We start from the raw sequence: 17,299 nt of genomic DNA on the forward strand, positions 1-17,299 counted from the left end.
TTGCCTATCTTAGGTACAATGACCATTTTCCAGGGAGTTGTCATCAGGTGATTTATGACATTTTGAGTAGTTCTCTAAATATGTGCATAACAATGAAGGAGGTACAACTGGGACATTTGTCTGTACTTCTTGAAAAACTAAAAATAAATTTCATTATTAACATAACCTGTCCATGGCCTAACTTAATACTCTATCTTAATGCTCTTGTTAGAGCAGAACATCCAGCTGCTAAATACAGATTCCATATCCACATGCTTTAAAGGTTGGGCTGCCTGTGATTTTATTCAGTAGTCTTGAAATGGCCCAAGGCAATGCATTTTCAGCTGTTGTTTTGGCTTAAATATGGAGGCAAACTGTACTCTTGGAGATTTCTCTCTGAGCATCTTCCTCCTTTCCTTCTCCCACCACCCACAGCCCCTGTTAGCCTCACAGACCACCTGACCTTTCCACTGAGGGGTACGGGGATGGCACAGCCTGGGGTGGACACTCCCTCTGCATCTGTGTTTCATATACCACATTCTCCCACCACTATTCTCCCACCCATGCCAGATCTCCAAAAATCCATGTAAAAGTTTGACTTGCAGCCAACTGGCCCATTGTGTTTTGTTTGCCAGCACACGAATTTTTTATTTTGCTAAATTTTTTATTTGAATGTAAATGTTCAGGAGGAAAGTAAATGTCCCTGTTGAGCACAGATCCCACTGAACCCTGCCGTCTTACCGTCTTACACCGTACCCAGTTAGTTCACACATTTATGTCACTTCCCAGCCCCACTGGGCATGTATCATAATACCCTTGAAAATACAAGTGATAGTTTTTTCAAGGCCGGCCATCCCATTTTCCCATGAGCACGAGGAGGGGAATTCTCCAAGCTGACTTATTTCTGTTGCCTAATCATAGATACTGCTCTCTAGCTATGCTTTAGTGTTATTTTTGGAACCCTGTGCATTACCACAGTATTCCAGCCAGGGTGAATTATTCTCATTCCACAAATCCCAGGATATTAACATCTACCTTAACAAATGGGGAGATCCATAAGGAAATTGATTTTAGAATGGATGTTTTCTCAGGCAGAATGGCTCCCACATTGGCAGTAAATGTCAAGGCTAATAGTTGGCCTGGTGCTTGATATTCATGGGGCTGAAAGAGGCTCCTGCTCCATAATGATGCTTAACTCTACAGCTCAGTGTCTGAGTGGGAATTATGAGCTCTTGGCACTGAAGTCTCTAATTCTTCTGTGCTTTGTTCAGGCTGGAATATTCCTTATGAATTCAATGAATCTGACCTGCGGATTAGTATGCGGCAGATCCAGATGTTTTTGAACGACTACAAGGAGGTGCCATTTGAGGCTCTGACTTACCTGACAGGTATTTCTGGGAGGAGGCTTTGCAGTTATAAATGTCCAGTATCATACTCCACCCTTCTGCTCTTCTGGTCCCACCTCCATTCATTTACTTACTCAATCATTCTTTCAACAAACATTGAACTCTTACTAATGCTGGTCACCATGAGAGATACTGTAAAAAACGAACATACAATTCTTACCTTCAAGTGGCTCATAGTCCACAAAATAAAATATATATAAAAAGAAATAAATGACAATACAGTCTTAAGTTCAACAAGAGAAACATTTATAAAGTCGAAAGGCAATGCAATGATTAAATCTCAGGGATGGGGTAGGGGATGAGCATAGAAAACTTTCTGAAGACATGAAGGATGGGTTTTGAGGGATGAAGGAGTTTTACAAGCGGAAGGAGAAAGCAAGGTAGGGAGAAGGAAGAAGGAGAGCATTCCCAGCAGAGGTACCCCGAAGTGAAAACAGCACTTGCTGTTTTATATTAAAGCAGTCTACAGCGACCTTTTATTAGTCACCTACTAATAAATTTATTATTTATTTATTAGTCACCCACTATATTATTTACTAGTGCATAATATAGAAGAATGTAAATGGATAGAACTTGGCTGCTTCCCTCATGGAATACATCAGGTAGGCCCAGGGATAGAAGATAAAATATAGACAAGAAAAGTGAGTGGAATACCATGGCCAAAGGTCAGAATGCAGCACAGGTGGAAAACCCTGCATCTTCAAGATTACACACAAGTTCCTTCCTCAGCTCCATATGTTAAAGAGTTTCTGTGGACCCTTTCCCCGATTGTGCGGCAGATGCTCCGTATATACACAATCATCGCTTTGAGTCTTCACAGTAACCTTATGAGCTTCATGTTAGTGACCTCATTTTAGAGCCAATGAGACTCATGCCTTAGAGCAATGGTTCTCAACAAAGGGAAGTTCTCCCCCTCCCAATGGACATTTGGCAATGTCTGGAGACATTTTTGCTTGTCACCACTAAATAGGATGCTACTGGGTAGAGGCCAGTGTTGCTGCTAAACATCCCACAATGCATAGGACAGTCCCCACCACACAGAACTATCCAGTGCAACATGTTAATACTGCTAAGATTGAGAAATCGTGCTTCAGAGTGATTAAGTTCAGTTGTAAAAGATCACATAGACCTTACTTAAGTCAGCACACTGTCCCCTAAAACAAAACCCAAGTGACGCGTACAACATAAGCTCAGTGGATATTAGTTTGACGAAAGAACTTCTCTAAAGAGGTGAGTCATTTTCCCATCATTTCAGGTCATGCAGAAGCACATGCTAGAGCTGTTCTTCAGAATGTGGAATGAGTGCATACTTGCTCTGGGATATGGTCTTAGTATCGGACTGCCTGCAGCTCATAAAGCAACCTGCCCTGACCGTGTCAGCCAGCTGGAGGAGACTCACTTCTCACCTAGACTGGTCAGGATAGGCTAAGTAGGCCAAGATAATCAACAATCCCCGCATCTCAGGAGTGTAAGACATCTCAAGGTCCACTTCTCGCCCACTCTACATGTCCGGGGTGAAATGGCAGGTGTCTGTGCTCACTGATTATCTGTCAGCTGGCAGAAGCTCCACTGACTTTTGAGGTCACATCTCAGCACATACTTGTGTGGTCACTGCCACAGGAATAGCACTGAAGCGCTCATGCCAGGAATTAAATGCACAAGAAGTTGTCTCCCACACCCATCCCCCTGCAAGGGACCCAGAGAAGTGTAACCCACCTATGTGCCTAGAAGGAAAGGAGAACGAGATGTGGATGATTGTTAGAACTCTGTACTGACACTAAACCAAAGAGATAGGTCTCAGTTTAACAGTGGTTATCACATTTGATGGGCCGAAGTCAGTACATTCTTAATCTGATACCCCCAGCCCTTTGGCAGAGAGTGGAGACCTTAGAAGAGACAAAAGCAAGGGCACCCTGAGTGGCTCATTTGGTTAAGCTTCTGACTTCATCTTAGGTCATGATCTCACGGTTCCTGAGTTCAGGCCCCACATAGTGCTCTCTGCTATCAGCGCAGAGCCTGCCTTGGATCTTTTGTCCAACCCCAGCCCCCACCCCCAATCTCCGTCTCTGCCCCTCCCCCACATAAGTGCCTGCTTCCCCTCTCTCTGTCTCTCTCCCTCTCTCTCCCTCTCAAAAATAAACAAACATTAGGGGCACCTTGGTGGCTCAGCCAGTTAACCGTCTGACTTCAGGTTAGGTCATGATCTCAGGGTTCATGGGTTCAAGCCCTATGTTGGGCTCTGTGCTTACAGATGGGAGCCTGCTTCGGATGTGTGTCTCCTTCTCTCTCTGGCCCTCCTGCTCATGCTCTCTCTCTCTTTCTCCCTCTCTCTCTTTCTCTCAAAAATAAACATTAAAAAATGTTTTTAAATAGTTGGGCTCCTTTAAAAATAATTTAAAAATTAAAAAATAAACATTAAAAAAGAAAAAGAGACAAAAGCACATCCTGGTTCCCTCTTGACACCAGAATAGACATACAAGTAGCTATAAAGAAATTCATCTTCCTTCACAAACATAAAACCCAAAGCCTGCAAGGGGATCCTTTGGAGGAAAATTTGCTGACGAGGCAGTGGTGGCAGGACCTTACACTATGACTTTGTGCCTGAGATCTACCTTCACTTGGGTTCCCTTTTGGGTGCCCTTAAGCTCTGCCATGCTGACTTCAGTGAGGGAAACCCACAGTCCCTTTGATGTCATATATTTTATTTAATATAGTGCTATCAAAAACTTTTTATAGCTGAGGCCAGCTATCATGTTCAAATTGAACTTTGCTAAAAGCCTGGAAAAGTCCATAGAGAAAGCCTCAAAGAGGCACCTGGGTCAGTTGAGCGTCCGACTTCGGTTTAGGTCATGATCTCATGGTTCGTGGGTTCAAGCCCTGCATCGGGCTCTGTGCTGACAGCCAGAGCCTGGAGCCTGCTTCAGATTCTGTGTGTCTCTCTTTCTCTCCCCTCCCCGCCCCCAGCCCTCGGCTCATGCTCTGTCTCTGTCTCTGAAAAATAAGTAAACATTAAAAAAATTTTTCAAAAGAAAGCCTCAGAAATCTAGATGCTCTGGCTTAGGATAAAACAGCATCTGCAGGGCTCAAATTACTCAAAAGGTAAGTAGACCCTTACTCTTCCCTTAATGAGCCATATCCTCCTCCTTCAAATTTAGACCCCTCCAAGACCAAGAGAAGCTGAAGCCTCCTGCCCCCACCTTGGGCCATACTTCCTGTTTCTTGTCTGTAGACCTGTGTCTTCCTGGAATGGTTGAAATTGGAAATGAGCCCATCCTTCATACACACGTAAACACGCAATGTGTTTCCTCCTTGAAGACTAGTGTGTTGTCCATAACTACTAAATACCAGGTGGCACCCACATATTATGGAATCTAGACCAGCCAGAAAATGCGTCATGGGCTTGGCGAGATGGATTTGATGTGGCTTCCAAAGAATTACCTAACTATTTTTGTAGAAATCTGAGTGTAGAAACCTGGGTCTTAGAGAATGATATTCATGATGGGGGTGGAGTATCCCAAAGCAGTATGTATGGGATAATCACAATTTTGTAATAGCTGTAATAAATTGAATGCTTTCTGTGTGCTAAGTATTGTGCTAAGTGTTTTATAAGCATTATTAACCACAACCTTGCAAGATGGGTACTGCAATTATCTCCACGTCTTGGATGAAAAGCTGCTGGAATTGGAACCCAGGACAGTCTCATGCCAAAGTGCTTGCCCTGAACCACCTTTATGTAATGCCTTTCACATATGTATGTACATACACATACACACACACACACAAACACACACACACACACACACACACACACACAAAGAAGATGCCTAAAGGTTCACAGCTACCTTTGGTGGAATTATTGGTGATTGTATTGTTTTTTTCTTTCAGCTTATTTTTACTTCCTAATTTCTAATATGGTGAACATGTCCTATTTTTGTAGCAAACATAATAACAAAAAGACCTGGCCTCATCCCAAGGTGAGCATTGGTTTTAGCAACCCTGCATCTCAGCAGAGTTCCTTGGTTGGAAGAATCCTCTGTTTTAGATTAATGACCAAGTTCATTATGACTTTCCTTGGGCTCAACTCCTTCCTGTTGGTTGTCTGCAGGGGAATGTAATTACGGGGGCAGAGTGACTGATGACAAAGACAGGCGTCTTCTGCTATCCCTTCTGTCCACATTCTACTGTAAGGAAATCGAGCAGGACCATTACTCCCTCGCTCCTGGAGACATTTACTACATCCCTCCTCATGGCTCTTACCAGGTGAGAGGCTTGGCAGTCTCCATGTGGCTACGGGCTGCTGTGTAGTCAAGGAGAGCCACAGGTAGCTATGGGCTTCCTGACTTGGTCCATAAGCCATTTCTAATATTCCAAAAAGCCTCTAAGAGAGACATTATTACTGTTGAATGAAAACTGGGTATTTGATAGACAAGATCTTTTCAAACTGTGGGGTCCATCTTGGGGGATTAAGGGAAAGGATGGTTAAAATGAAGACTTGGTAGTAAACAAGTTGCAAATTGCTACTTGAAAACAAAGGTTCAGAAAGTGACTAAAAGGAAGGACAGAAAAACTGGATGGGAGAATGAGAACAGGAAGAAGAAAACAGGAAGAATAAAGCCCTGAAGAGGGCTTTATTTTACTCAGCACCTGTTATATGCCAAGGTCTATCCTTTGTAACCTCACTTATCTTCCCATTTACAGATATGGAAGCTGGGGATCAAGGCTACACAGTTAGTTTTCAATAGAGCTAGAATCCAAACCCAGTTCAGTCTGACTGCAAAGCCAGAACTGCAGGGGGAACAGGGAGAAGCTAGGGGTGGGAGGTGGTATACTCTGCCTTTATACTCACTCCCCAGAAGACTGTAAGAGGAAGAGCTTGGAGTGTCTTCACCCTCTTTGTGTGTGTGTGTGTGTATGTGTGTGGTGTGTGGGGTGGTAGGGTGATAAGTAGGTATGGCCTCTGCTAACAATCCAATGTGGTTCTTGGGTTAGGTCCAGCCAAGCCCTGATTGATCTCTAGGACTCCAGGGGACCTGGGTTTGTGTCAACTGAACATTTCCTTTCCAGTCCTATATCGAGTATCTTAGGAACCTGCCCATCACAGCCCACCCAGAAGTCTTTGGCCTCCATGAGAATGCTGACATCACCAAGGACAACCAGGAAACCAACCAGCTGTTTCAAGGGGTGCTGCTGACCCTCCCTAGGCAGTCAGGAGGGAGTGGCAAGTCTCCTCAGGTAACTGAGCTTGGACAGGATACAAAATTCCATTTCCCAGGCAGTTGTCCATCTGGTGGTCATGCAGGGTTGTGGATGATGACCTAGGATACCGAAGATTGGAGGCCTGGCAGACCCCACAGGGCATAGGTGCTCGGTCTTCCTGCTGAAAGTCCTTAAATACAGAGCTGGGAGAGCAACAGTGTTTCCACATCGTCAGCTGCTCCTATATAACCCTCTGGAATTGTTGCTATACCCATATATCATCTATACTACATTTATCTAATATTTAAAACTAAATCTCTTTTGCTTAAAAACATTTCTTTTAAAAACTACATATCATGCAACTCTTGATCTAGGGGGCATGAGTTCCAGCCTTACACTGAGTGTAGAGATTACTTAAAAAATAAAATACTAAAAAAAAAAAAAAAAACCCTTTCACATCATTACCATAAATGGAAATCCAATGTCATTTCCATAAAGTCATGACAGCCACAAAAGAAAATGAAAGCTAAACGGTTATTAGGTTCTTCACAAATGATGTTGCTGAGGCCCTGCTGGCTTCTTGTGTAAAGAGGAAGATCAGCCAGTGTTATAGAGCATTTAGTTAGCACTGATCTGAGACTTTGTCCTTGAGAATAATGAAAAGAGAACGATGGCTGAAACTTGAAAAGAGAGTGACTTTCTCACCATGTGATTCAACATGATTTGCTCCATGTCCTGGAAACACCTAGAATCATTTTAGGTGCCTCTCACAGTTCATGCTTTATGAGGCACAGACCTGGTCCACCATCCTCAATCTACAGATGGGCGTGAAATGAGCCCAGTGAGAGGAAGAGACCTGCTTCAAAGCATTCATCAACTCAGAGGCAGAGTCAGATCCAGGACCACCATCTCCTGACTCCACCACACTCTCTTCTTTCCTATCCTTCCCTTCTCCACCTTCTGAGCTACTCCATGTTCAAGTCCTCTCAGCTGTGGATTTCTCTTGATTTGGTTCATAGTGCCATAAATGATAATAGGTGTGAAGATAGAACAGCCTGCTTGGTCTCAGTTTAGGGATGGAAATTCCCCTGACAGTGGGAAGAGGGAAGGAAGTGTGTGTTCCAAGCCTCTCAGATCCACAGGATGGCAGAGCTGTGTGTCTCTCTCACACCCAAGTCCTACTTCTTGTTCCTCTAGGCCTGTCCACTCCCCTATTTGGTCAACCCTGTTGCCCAGGGCTATTCTTGTTCAATGCTGAGGAATGGCTTACCACCTTCCCAGGTGTCCTGTCCAGTCACTGGCACACCAAGCAAGAGTCCCATCTGTACCAAGAACTGGTTCTGAGGGGCTGGCTGAAAGAGCTGTGAGAAATGGTCTCCTAGGAGGAGTTTGGATGGGTTCAGCACTGCCCTGAGGCTACCTGCTGAGCCCTCAGACCCTTGCTTCAGGTGTGAGAATAGGGCTCTCACTGCTTTGCTTTTTCACTTTCTGGGCCAAGAGGTGATGCCCTCCAGAAGACTGGTAGAAAAGTGAGTGACCTCCTTTCCCCCAGGCAGAATTGGCCTCTGTAGGAGAGTTCACAGGAAGGTCCTGTAGGCTGATTAAAAAGACCAATGCTCACTGCTTCAGGTTTACCCAAATAAAGTCACAGTGCACAGGCCTGGTTTCTCATTCACCTCTCTACTGTCTGTACTTTAAGGAAGTCATTGAGGACCTGGCCCAGGACATACTCTCCAAGCTTCCAGATGACTTTGACCTGGAAGTGGTTGTGAAGTTGTACCCTGTGGTCTATGAGGAATCCATGAACACCGTCCTAAGGCAGGAGCTCATCAGATTCAACAGGTGGGCTGGATGGTCTTACTTGGATTGTTGGAGTGGGAATGTAGGGGTACGATCTCATGGGTAGTAACTGACATGTACACTTGATAAGGGTTGCCGTGCAGAGGAAGTGGTTGGCCCCACCCATGGGGAGGGCTATAAATAGGACCATTCCAGCATGTATTGACCCAGGGTTAACTCAATTTTTCTATTCATTCTCTTCCACTCATTGATAGAACACCTGTAAAGTCAGGTTAAAACCAATACCAAGCAGACTCATAGTAAAAGTAATTCTTAGGGCCACTTTTCTTGAGCCCTTAGTGCTGGGTGTGGGTCCAAGAACCATGCATGTGTTTGCATTCAAACCATTTAATAGTCTAATAAAATATGCACAGTTAATAATCCCTCTGCCACCATTTTACAGGTGATAAAATAGACCCAGAAAAGTTAAGTAACTTGCACATACAGTCATTCAGTGACAGAACTGAGTTTGAACCCAGGCTGTCTGATTCCAAAGCCCATACACTTAGCCAATATGTGAAATCAGGGCAAATAAAGAAAAGGGTGTGATGGGCTGCCCATGGGGAGAAGGGTCTCAGGCCCTCTTCACTTCTCTAATTACTACAGCATAGAGCCCAATAGATCATCTTGACTTGACTTCTAAACAAAACTGAAAGAGTTCTCAAAGACCATCTGTACCAAATGAGAAAACTCATTACTTCTGTCTTCAAGTCTAAGGTTCTCACTGCTCCCAGCTCTCCGTTACTGTCTCCATTTTGCCTCATTGGTTATTGCTTAGTTTTAGAGACATCCTCACTTTGAAGTAGTAGAGAACTGGAAGAAAGTCATCTAAATATTCCTTGCCTTCTCAGTTTTAGGATTAGAGTTAACTCTAGAGTCAATAGGCAGTTGACCAATTGGGGAAACAAAGCAAAGTATGGGGTGTGAGCTAAGGATGCAGTAGTATTGCTGTGATTCAGATACTTTGGCATGATGGGATGTAGTTGTCATTCATCCAGATACCAAGCCTAGTGGCTTCCCTCTTCTGCCACCCATCCTCTCCTAAGGTCACTGGAGCTCTTCCTTGGTGGTTGCAGGGGCCATCACTAGCCTTTACTAGTCATTTGTACACTGGTCATTGTAATAGGAGAGAACAGGGCAACAGCAATCTTATTTTCCAGTGACGGTCAGGATTAATCACATTGAGTAATCCACTCCCACATCCTCACCAATTACCTTTTTTTGGCCTGTTCACCATGTGGTATGAGAAGCCCAAAATGATTAAGTGACAGTTCAGTTTCCAATTCAGGGGACTCATTATTGTGTCTTCTGAGGCAAGTGTTCCTTCCTAAAACCTTGAAACTAGCAGAGCTCATAGTTACAAAAATAGAAAAACTTCTTGCAAGTAAGTCTTTAGGTGTAATAGCCAAAGGTCTGTGGAATAATCCCTCAGGCAGTAACTTTGCCCCTTGACTCCTCAGCCAACCACATGAACCAAATGTCTGACCCTCTTAATATGAATTAAATTCCTCTTAATGTGAATATTTAGTGATTACACACCCAGGAATCTGTTTCTTGCATATGATCATTCTCATATCCATTTGGCTGGGATTCCAAAAATCGCTGGAGATGACAAGTTATTTCTGGTGGCATATTCTTTGGCACTCTCAGGTGAATTCCCTCTGGGCTTGGCTATGCCTCATAACATAGAGGCCAGAGACAAAGGCAGGCCAACTTGGCATCTCCCAGGCTGCCTTTTCTCAGGCAAGGACCTCATAATCCATAAAAAGAACTTTGGCAATATGGATCAAACCCTTCAAATTATATTACCTGTTACCTAGAAATTCTACCTTTCACAGGAAAACCATTATTATAAGTTTCCACAAAGATTGATATGGATGGATGTTCCTAGCAATGTTATTTGCAGTGACAACAAACCTAGAAATAACATGTTTCAGCAATAAGAAAGTTGTTAAATAAAATGAAATACATTGTAGTCATTTAAAAAGGATGATTTATGTCTCTATTGAATTGGAAAGATGCTCCCTACATGCTAAGAGAGAAACAGATTACAAAAAAGTAATATAGTTAATACCATTTAAAAATAACTTATGTTTATGTATAGAAAATTTTGGAAAGATAAACATCAAAGTTATCTTTAGGTAGTGAGATACCAGGTGATTTCATTTTTTTCTCATCTTTATAATTTTTCTATCATGAATGTTTATTACTTGTCTGACCCTTGAAAGAGGGGAAAAGTGAAAGGAGACCTGAGTCAGTGTACTTGGGTAAGGTAAAGCTAGAGAGCCTGGCTGAGCCAGCTCCTTTGTTCTTGCAGACTGACCAAGGTGGTTCGCAGAAGCCTCATTGATCTTGGCCGAGCCATCAAAGGGCAGGTCCTGATGTCCTCAGAGCTGGAGGATGTCTTCAGTAGCATGATCGTGGGTAAAGTGCCAGCCATGTGGATGGCCAAGTCCTACCCATCCCTAAAGCCCCTGGGGGGCTATGTGGCTGACCTGCTGGCCCGCCTGGCCTTCTTCCAGGTACCTGGGAGGTACTCAGGGTAGCTGAGTACCTGGCGTGCTCATTCAGGTGGAGAGGACATTCTAGAAACAGTCTTGCCAGAGTTAAGGGTGGGAGGGAGACTTTTTAAAGGCTTTGAAAAGATAATAGCCTATAGAGGCAGGAGTAGGAACTAGAATGTCACAAACTGGTGGTTCATGGGCCAGATTTGACTAATAGATATATTTGGTTTGGCTGCCTGGTAATTTAAAAAAAAATTTTTTTTTAGTTTACTTATTTTGAGCAAGAGAGAGTGTGCATGTGTGAACATGAGCAGGGGAGGGGCAGAGAAAGAGAGAGGGATAGAGAGAATCCCAAGGAGTCTCCATGCTCAACGCAGAGCCTGATGCAGGGCTTGATCCCGTGACTATGAGATCATGACCTGAGCTAAAATCAAGAATCAGACATTGAACTGAGCCACCCAGGTGCCCCTAATTTAAATTTTTTTGTGTTAGCATGTAAACATTGAATTATTACACATAAAAATCCAAATGTTCGTCCTGCAAAAAAAGGAAGAGTTGAAACAATGGGGCTGCATTCCTGCATGGCAACTTCAGATGAGTGGCTGTTGCTCAGTTTAGATAAGGCACGTAGTTTCCAACATTACAGCCCCTGCCAGTCTCTATTATAACCCTGACACCAGGTTGTACCTGTGCTCTTCTTAAAGTAGAAATATGTAACTTTGTACTTTCATTTCAGTGGTGGGGGGAAAAGTGGGAAAATATAAACTAAACCTAGAGGTCTGCCTATTTTAAGAAAAATGAGGGGAAAAAACCCATCTTTCTTAATAGGACTCATTAACATTACCTGCCTTTGAACTATTTTTGATGTGCTATTGATTTTGAATTTTTATTTCTGTGACTCTCCAGGAGTGGATTGACCATGGGCCCCCTGTGGTCTTTTGGATCTCTGGATTTTACTTCACACAGTCTTTTTTGACTGGTGTTTCTCAGAATTATGCCCGGAAATACACCATCCCCATTGACCACATCGGATTTGAGTTTGAGGTAGATGTGCTTTGGCTTAGGCCAGCTCAAGGGATCAGCCAAAGAAAGCAATGTTGCCTGTTTCTTAATGAGTCCAAACATTTAGATGTGTTAAGGCCCAAATGCTTCTGAGATGGAACAGTGAAATATGACTTAAAAATAGCTTCAAAAGTTATTCCAGACAGAATCAGAACTCCCAAGGCTTTGTCGCTGTATATATATAAGGAATCTTTCTAGAGGAAAACTCTGCCACCATTATACCAAGAAAAATTAAAGCATCCTCCCCTATTGTTTATTCAACATGGTGGACTCTTCATATGGAAAGATGTTAATGGTTTTGGGTAGTGCTTTGCTTAGAGTGAAGTCAAAGAAATGGCCAGTAGTCAAGTATCACCTTTGTCCATATATGGAGAGAAAGGGGTAAGATCATCTTGTCCAGAGGTTGCAGACTAGTTGCTAGGTCTTAATTTAGTTTATGAATAAACTTGATAATCTTTGAAGGCAACATGAAGCTGAAATAAATGCAATAATGTAATAAAATAACTAGGATAAATATTGGAAAATTGATAAATCCATATTTTTTGATGTTGAAATTATTGTGTACCTAGAAACTCTAAAGACTCAAACTACACCTATCAGAATACTCATAGGCAATAGGTATCAGAATACTGATATGGTGATTGAATACTAGGGATACTGGTTAAATATACAAAAATCAATAGCCTTTTCCTATTCTAGCAATAAGTACTTAGAAGTAAAAATAAGAAAAATATTCTATTCATAGTAACAAAAAGATTAGAATTTGAATGATTTTATTTTTTTTTAATTTTTAAAAAATGTTTTATTTATTTCTGAGAGAGACAGCGTGAGCAGGAGAGGGTCAGAGAGAGAGGGAGACACAGAATCTGAAACAGGCTCTAGGCTCTGACCTAGCTGTCAGCACAGAGCCCAACACAGGGCTCGAGTCCACAAACTGTGAGATCATGACCTGAGCCAAAGTCGGACGCTTAACTGACTGAGCCACCCAGGTGCCCCTAGAATTTGAATGATTTTTTTTTTAATTTTTTTTTAATGTTTTTTATTTATTTCTAGGAGAGAGAGAGAGAGAGAGAGAGACAGCATCAACAGGGGAGGGTCAGAGAGAGAGGGAGTCACAGACTCTGAAAGAGGCTCCAGGCTCTGAGCTGGCAGTCAGCACAGAGCCCGACGCGGGGCTCGAACCCACGAACCGTGAGATCATGACCTGAGTGAAAGCCGGACACTTAACCGACTAAGCCACCCGGGTGCCCCAGAATTTGAATGATTTTAAATGAAGCTTGTCTTCTCTGGTTTACCATAAACCCCACTGCTCCTTCTTCTTCTGGAAGAAGGTCCACACCTGGACCTTTTTCTGCACTCACCTTAAGGAATTTGACTTAACTAGCTCTGACTCTAAACAGTGGTGTGCTGGAGCTAGCTCATATCAATTCACCAGAACCAGTTGCATCTGGTTATTACATAGTTAATACCCTGAAACATCTACACAATAGAAACTGACAAAAAGCACAAATTAAGGCTTTATATCTCCCTGGCAGACAACTGTTTTACCAGTATGCATCTGAGTCTAACCTTTCACTTTATGTATCCAGGTCCAGAAAGAGGAAGGATTGTGCAAGGTCACCAAGCTAGTTACAGTTAAGGTAGCCCCCTGGCTCCTACTTTAGTGCATTCTTTATGCCTACCATATATGAGGGCAGCATGCTGGCTAGGAATCAGACCTGGTTCATTTGTGAAGACAGGAGTATTATCACAGAAGCCACAGTGTCCTGGGAATTGTATATTGGGAAAGGCAGACATTGCAGCAGATTTTGTAATCTCTTAATGCTGCCCCATTTAGGGAAATTGCAGGTAATGGAACTTACACCTCCCTCTTTTCCAGGTAACCACACGAGAAACAGTCATGGAGAGTAACCCAGAAGATGGGGCCTACATAAAAGGACTCTTCTTAGAAGGTGCCCGCTGGGACAGGAAAACCATGCAGATCGAGGAGTCTTTCCCCAAAATTCTCTATGATCCTTTGCCCATTATTTGGCTGAAACCTGGGGAAAGTGCAATATTTCTTCATCAGAACATTTATGTGTGTCCAGTCTACAAAACAAGTGCCAGAAGAGGCATCCTCTCCACCACAGGCCACTCTACCAACTATGTCCTCTCCATTGAACTCCCAACAGACAGGCCCCAGAAGCATTGGATAAACCGAGGGGTAGCCTCTTTGTGCCAGCTGGATAATTGATGGCATCCATCTCAATGCAGAAAATAAAAGGCATCTCATTCTCAACCATAACCTAGCTTTCCTTATGAAGAGACACATGGTATGAGGATGATGGCGGCAGTTATATTAATAGAGCACGTGCTACAAGCCAGTATTTCAGAGCAGCCCTATAAAGTAGGTTATTATTATCCTTATTTTATGATCACAGAAACCATGATACAGAGAAGGTAAGTAAGATCTCCCAAATCAGACAGCTACTAAAATAGTGGAGCCTGGATTTGAACACAGACACTGGAATTCTTCAACCTAGACCTTTAGCCATTTGGCTAAACTCCTTTGTGTTTTATTTCCTGTTGTTTTGCTGTAACTGCCACTGAACTTTAATTGCTTCTTTCCTAGTCTGTTTAAATGCACTAACATCAGAGTCTATCAGGTTCAAAGAGGCTTGAGCCACTGTGCTGACAGCTCAGAGCCTGGAGCCTGCTTCGGATTCTGTGTCTCCCTCTCTCTCTGCCCCCCCCCCCTCACTCTCTCAAAACTAGTGATAATAATAATAACATTAAAATAAAACAACTAGCTCAAGGTTCCACAGCTCATCTCATCTGGGTAGAAGTAGAACCCAAATACTTCTCTACTAGCCTGCAACAAATGGGCAGAAATTTCAGGAAGAAAGGGGATATAAAAGAACCAGTATTTGTTGCATGCCTACTGTGTGCCACAGGTTGTGGCCTGGTCCTTTAGATATCTTGCGTTTTCCTCTGTGGTGGGTACCATTGCCTCTCCCTCTGGATGTTTAGGGATATTATGTAACTTGCGTAAGATCACCCAGCTCTTGGACATTGCAGAGCTAAGGTCTGTCTGGCTCTAGAACCCATGCATTTTTCACTGCCACATGTTGCCTCCCTGCCAATGACTTGGCTATGTTATGATGAAGAATCTTAAAAGTGTAGCTCCAACAACCATGTCCAAAAAATTTCTAGTTTATCACTGCTTTCCCCCAGAGCCAGCTAAAAGAGAATCCCAAGGAATATAAAAATCAAATTCTTGATCTACTATTTCTCAATTAACTCTTTAATTTAGCTCTTTGGCTCTAAGTGACTTCTTTCATGGCATTCCAGTGGTCAGTTTATAGTTGAGCAAAGACATAAGGCTGTTTGAGAGTCTTAATGCGTCTGTTGGTTTCTCTGCCTCTTCTCTAGAAGAAATGTCCTCAGGGTTTTTTATTTTTCCTGAATATGGGAAACTTCTGAGAACCAAACAAACATATTCCAGAAACCTCTTCATGGAAACATGGAATTGATAAAATTCTGACTAAGAACCCTAAATTTGGGGTGCTTGCGTGGCTTGGTTGGTTAAGTGTCCAACTTTGATCAGGTCATTATCTCATGGTTCGTGGGTTCGAGACCCTCGTTGGGCTCTCTGCTGTCAGCTCAGAGCCTGGAGTCTGCTTCAAAGTCTATGTCTCCCTCTCTTTCTGTTCCTCTCCCTCTTGTGCTCTCTCTTTCTAAGAAAAGGAAGGAAGGGAGGGAGGGAGGAAGGAAGGAAGGGAAGAAAAATAAAGAACCCTAAATTCTGAGATCAGCAAATTATCTGAGAGATCCCAGAGATTAAGTACAAAAGAGAAGTTCTCCAAATCTTGCCAAGAGGCAATAGACCGTGAAGAGGAACAGTCTCTTACAACTCAAAGCAGGTAACTTAATAGTTATTTTTTGGGGGGAAAGTTTTTTTATTTTTTCCACTGAGGGAAAGAAAATCAGAATGCAAAGAGAGCTGGAACTGCGTTATCATTCTAAGTAAGATCATTGGTCATGTGAGATGGAAAGATGGTCGGGATCCCAACTGCCTGAATCTTGGACTGGTTAGGTTAAGTCATATTATAAGTTTTAAGGCAGTGAGGGGGTTGCTAAGAGAACAATTGGATTTTAATAGTTATCTAACTCCCAGCTTCAGCAACAAAAAGCTGAAAGAGGCAAGGACTGTTTCATTCCTCAGGGGTCAAGGGACAGAATGTTTCCGTATGATGGATTAAATTTTTGTAATTTAAAAAATTTCCTCCACTTTGAAAAGAAAGAATGCCTAAATTTGAGGTCATTTTCTACTGAGGCCAATGGGGTAATTAATGTCTCCCCCTGGGAAAGAGCAATATGTTCTTTCAGAAATCCTGGTAAGTTAGAGGCTAGAGTCTTAGGGCAGAGATGGCCAGAGATCAGCTTGATGAGAAGCTGCAGGTCCTGACTATAAATAGCGCAGCAGATGACATCAGACAAACATTGTCACCAAGTTAGTCCTTGCTCTTTAAAAATCTAGCTGTTGGGTAAAGAGTTTTCGGTCCTTGTCAGTATTAGAGGAAAATTTCATTGAAAGAGGGGATGTAGGGAAGATAGGTTCTGCCTTTAAAAGACCAAAGATGGAGATTTTATAGTCTTGGAGAGAAAAAGGGAGAAATAATAGCTATTATAAACATTGTTTATATGGAAGTCTTGGTAGTAAATAGATAATTACCTTACTGTGTACTAGAACATGCACCTTTGCAAAGGAGGCTAGGCATCTAAAATTCACAGTTAGGTAAGATTCCTGGCACACAGAAGCTACTTACGAGGCTAGCTAGCAATTCAACTGACTTCCATTTTGGAAGAAGCTGGGTGGGAAGGTTGGTTTCTATACTCAACACAGTTAAAAGACAAAAACTGCACAGTCAAAATCACCTTGAATTACTTAGAAAGGGACCAGGATGGAGACAGGCAAGTCACATTTCACTTGGTCCAGCAGAACCAGTTTTTCCTCCAATGCAAGAACAGATCACTGTTTCAATGGTTGACCACCAGATGAAGTACTTGAATTGATTTCACAGGCCCTATGTTGCATGAGAAAATGCTTAAACACTACAACCACCTAGGGAGATGCTTCCACAATGAGACCAGGCAAAAGGAGAGTTACTGATGGAACAGCAGATGTCTCCCTGTTCAAGCCAAGCTGGGATTTGTGCTCACCCAATGGCCAACACATCTACCAGCACGTTAACATTTCTCATCTCTCTTCACCAAAGGCCTATAGCTATAACCGTGTTAAATATGCATTTGCTATTACAACAGTGATATATT

At 42.7% G+C, this 17,299-nt stretch overlaps 1 protein-coding gene across 1 annotated transcript in view; it reads left to right on the forward strand.

Moving 5' to 3' along the window:
• The window catches only part of DNAH3 (dynein axonemal heavy chain 3), a 42,810-nt gene extending 28,546 nt beyond the window's left edge, over window positions 1-14,264 (forward strand). Inside the window, exons 12-18 of the mRNA XM_039233669.1 lie at window positions 1,251-1,367; window positions 5,491-5,645; window positions 6,450-6,617; window positions 8,281-8,423; window positions 10,738-10,942; window positions 11,831-11,968; window positions 13,866-14,264. Of these exons, the coding sequence (XP_039089600.1) occupies window positions 1,251-1,367; window positions 5,491-5,645; window positions 6,450-6,617; window positions 8,281-8,423; window positions 10,738-10,942; window positions 11,831-11,968; window positions 13,866-14,219 (1,280 nt within the window). The 3' untranslated portion in view covers window positions 14,220-14,264. The remainder of the gene's footprint in view (window positions 1-1,250; window positions 1,368-5,490; window positions 5,646-6,449; window positions 6,618-8,280; window positions 8,424-10,737; window positions 10,943-11,830; window positions 11,969-13,865) is intronic.
• Window positions 14,265-17,299: the final 3,035 nt, after the last annotated feature.

The sequence above is a fragment of the Hyaena hyaena genome, unplaced genomic scaffold, assembly GCF_003009895.1.
Source record: "Hyaena hyaena isolate Hyena2069 unplaced genomic scaffold, ASM300989v1 scaffold_78, whole genome shotgun sequence".
Taxonomy (NCBI): Eukaryota; Metazoa; Chordata; class Mammalia; order Carnivora; family Hyaenidae; genus Hyaena; species Hyaena hyaena.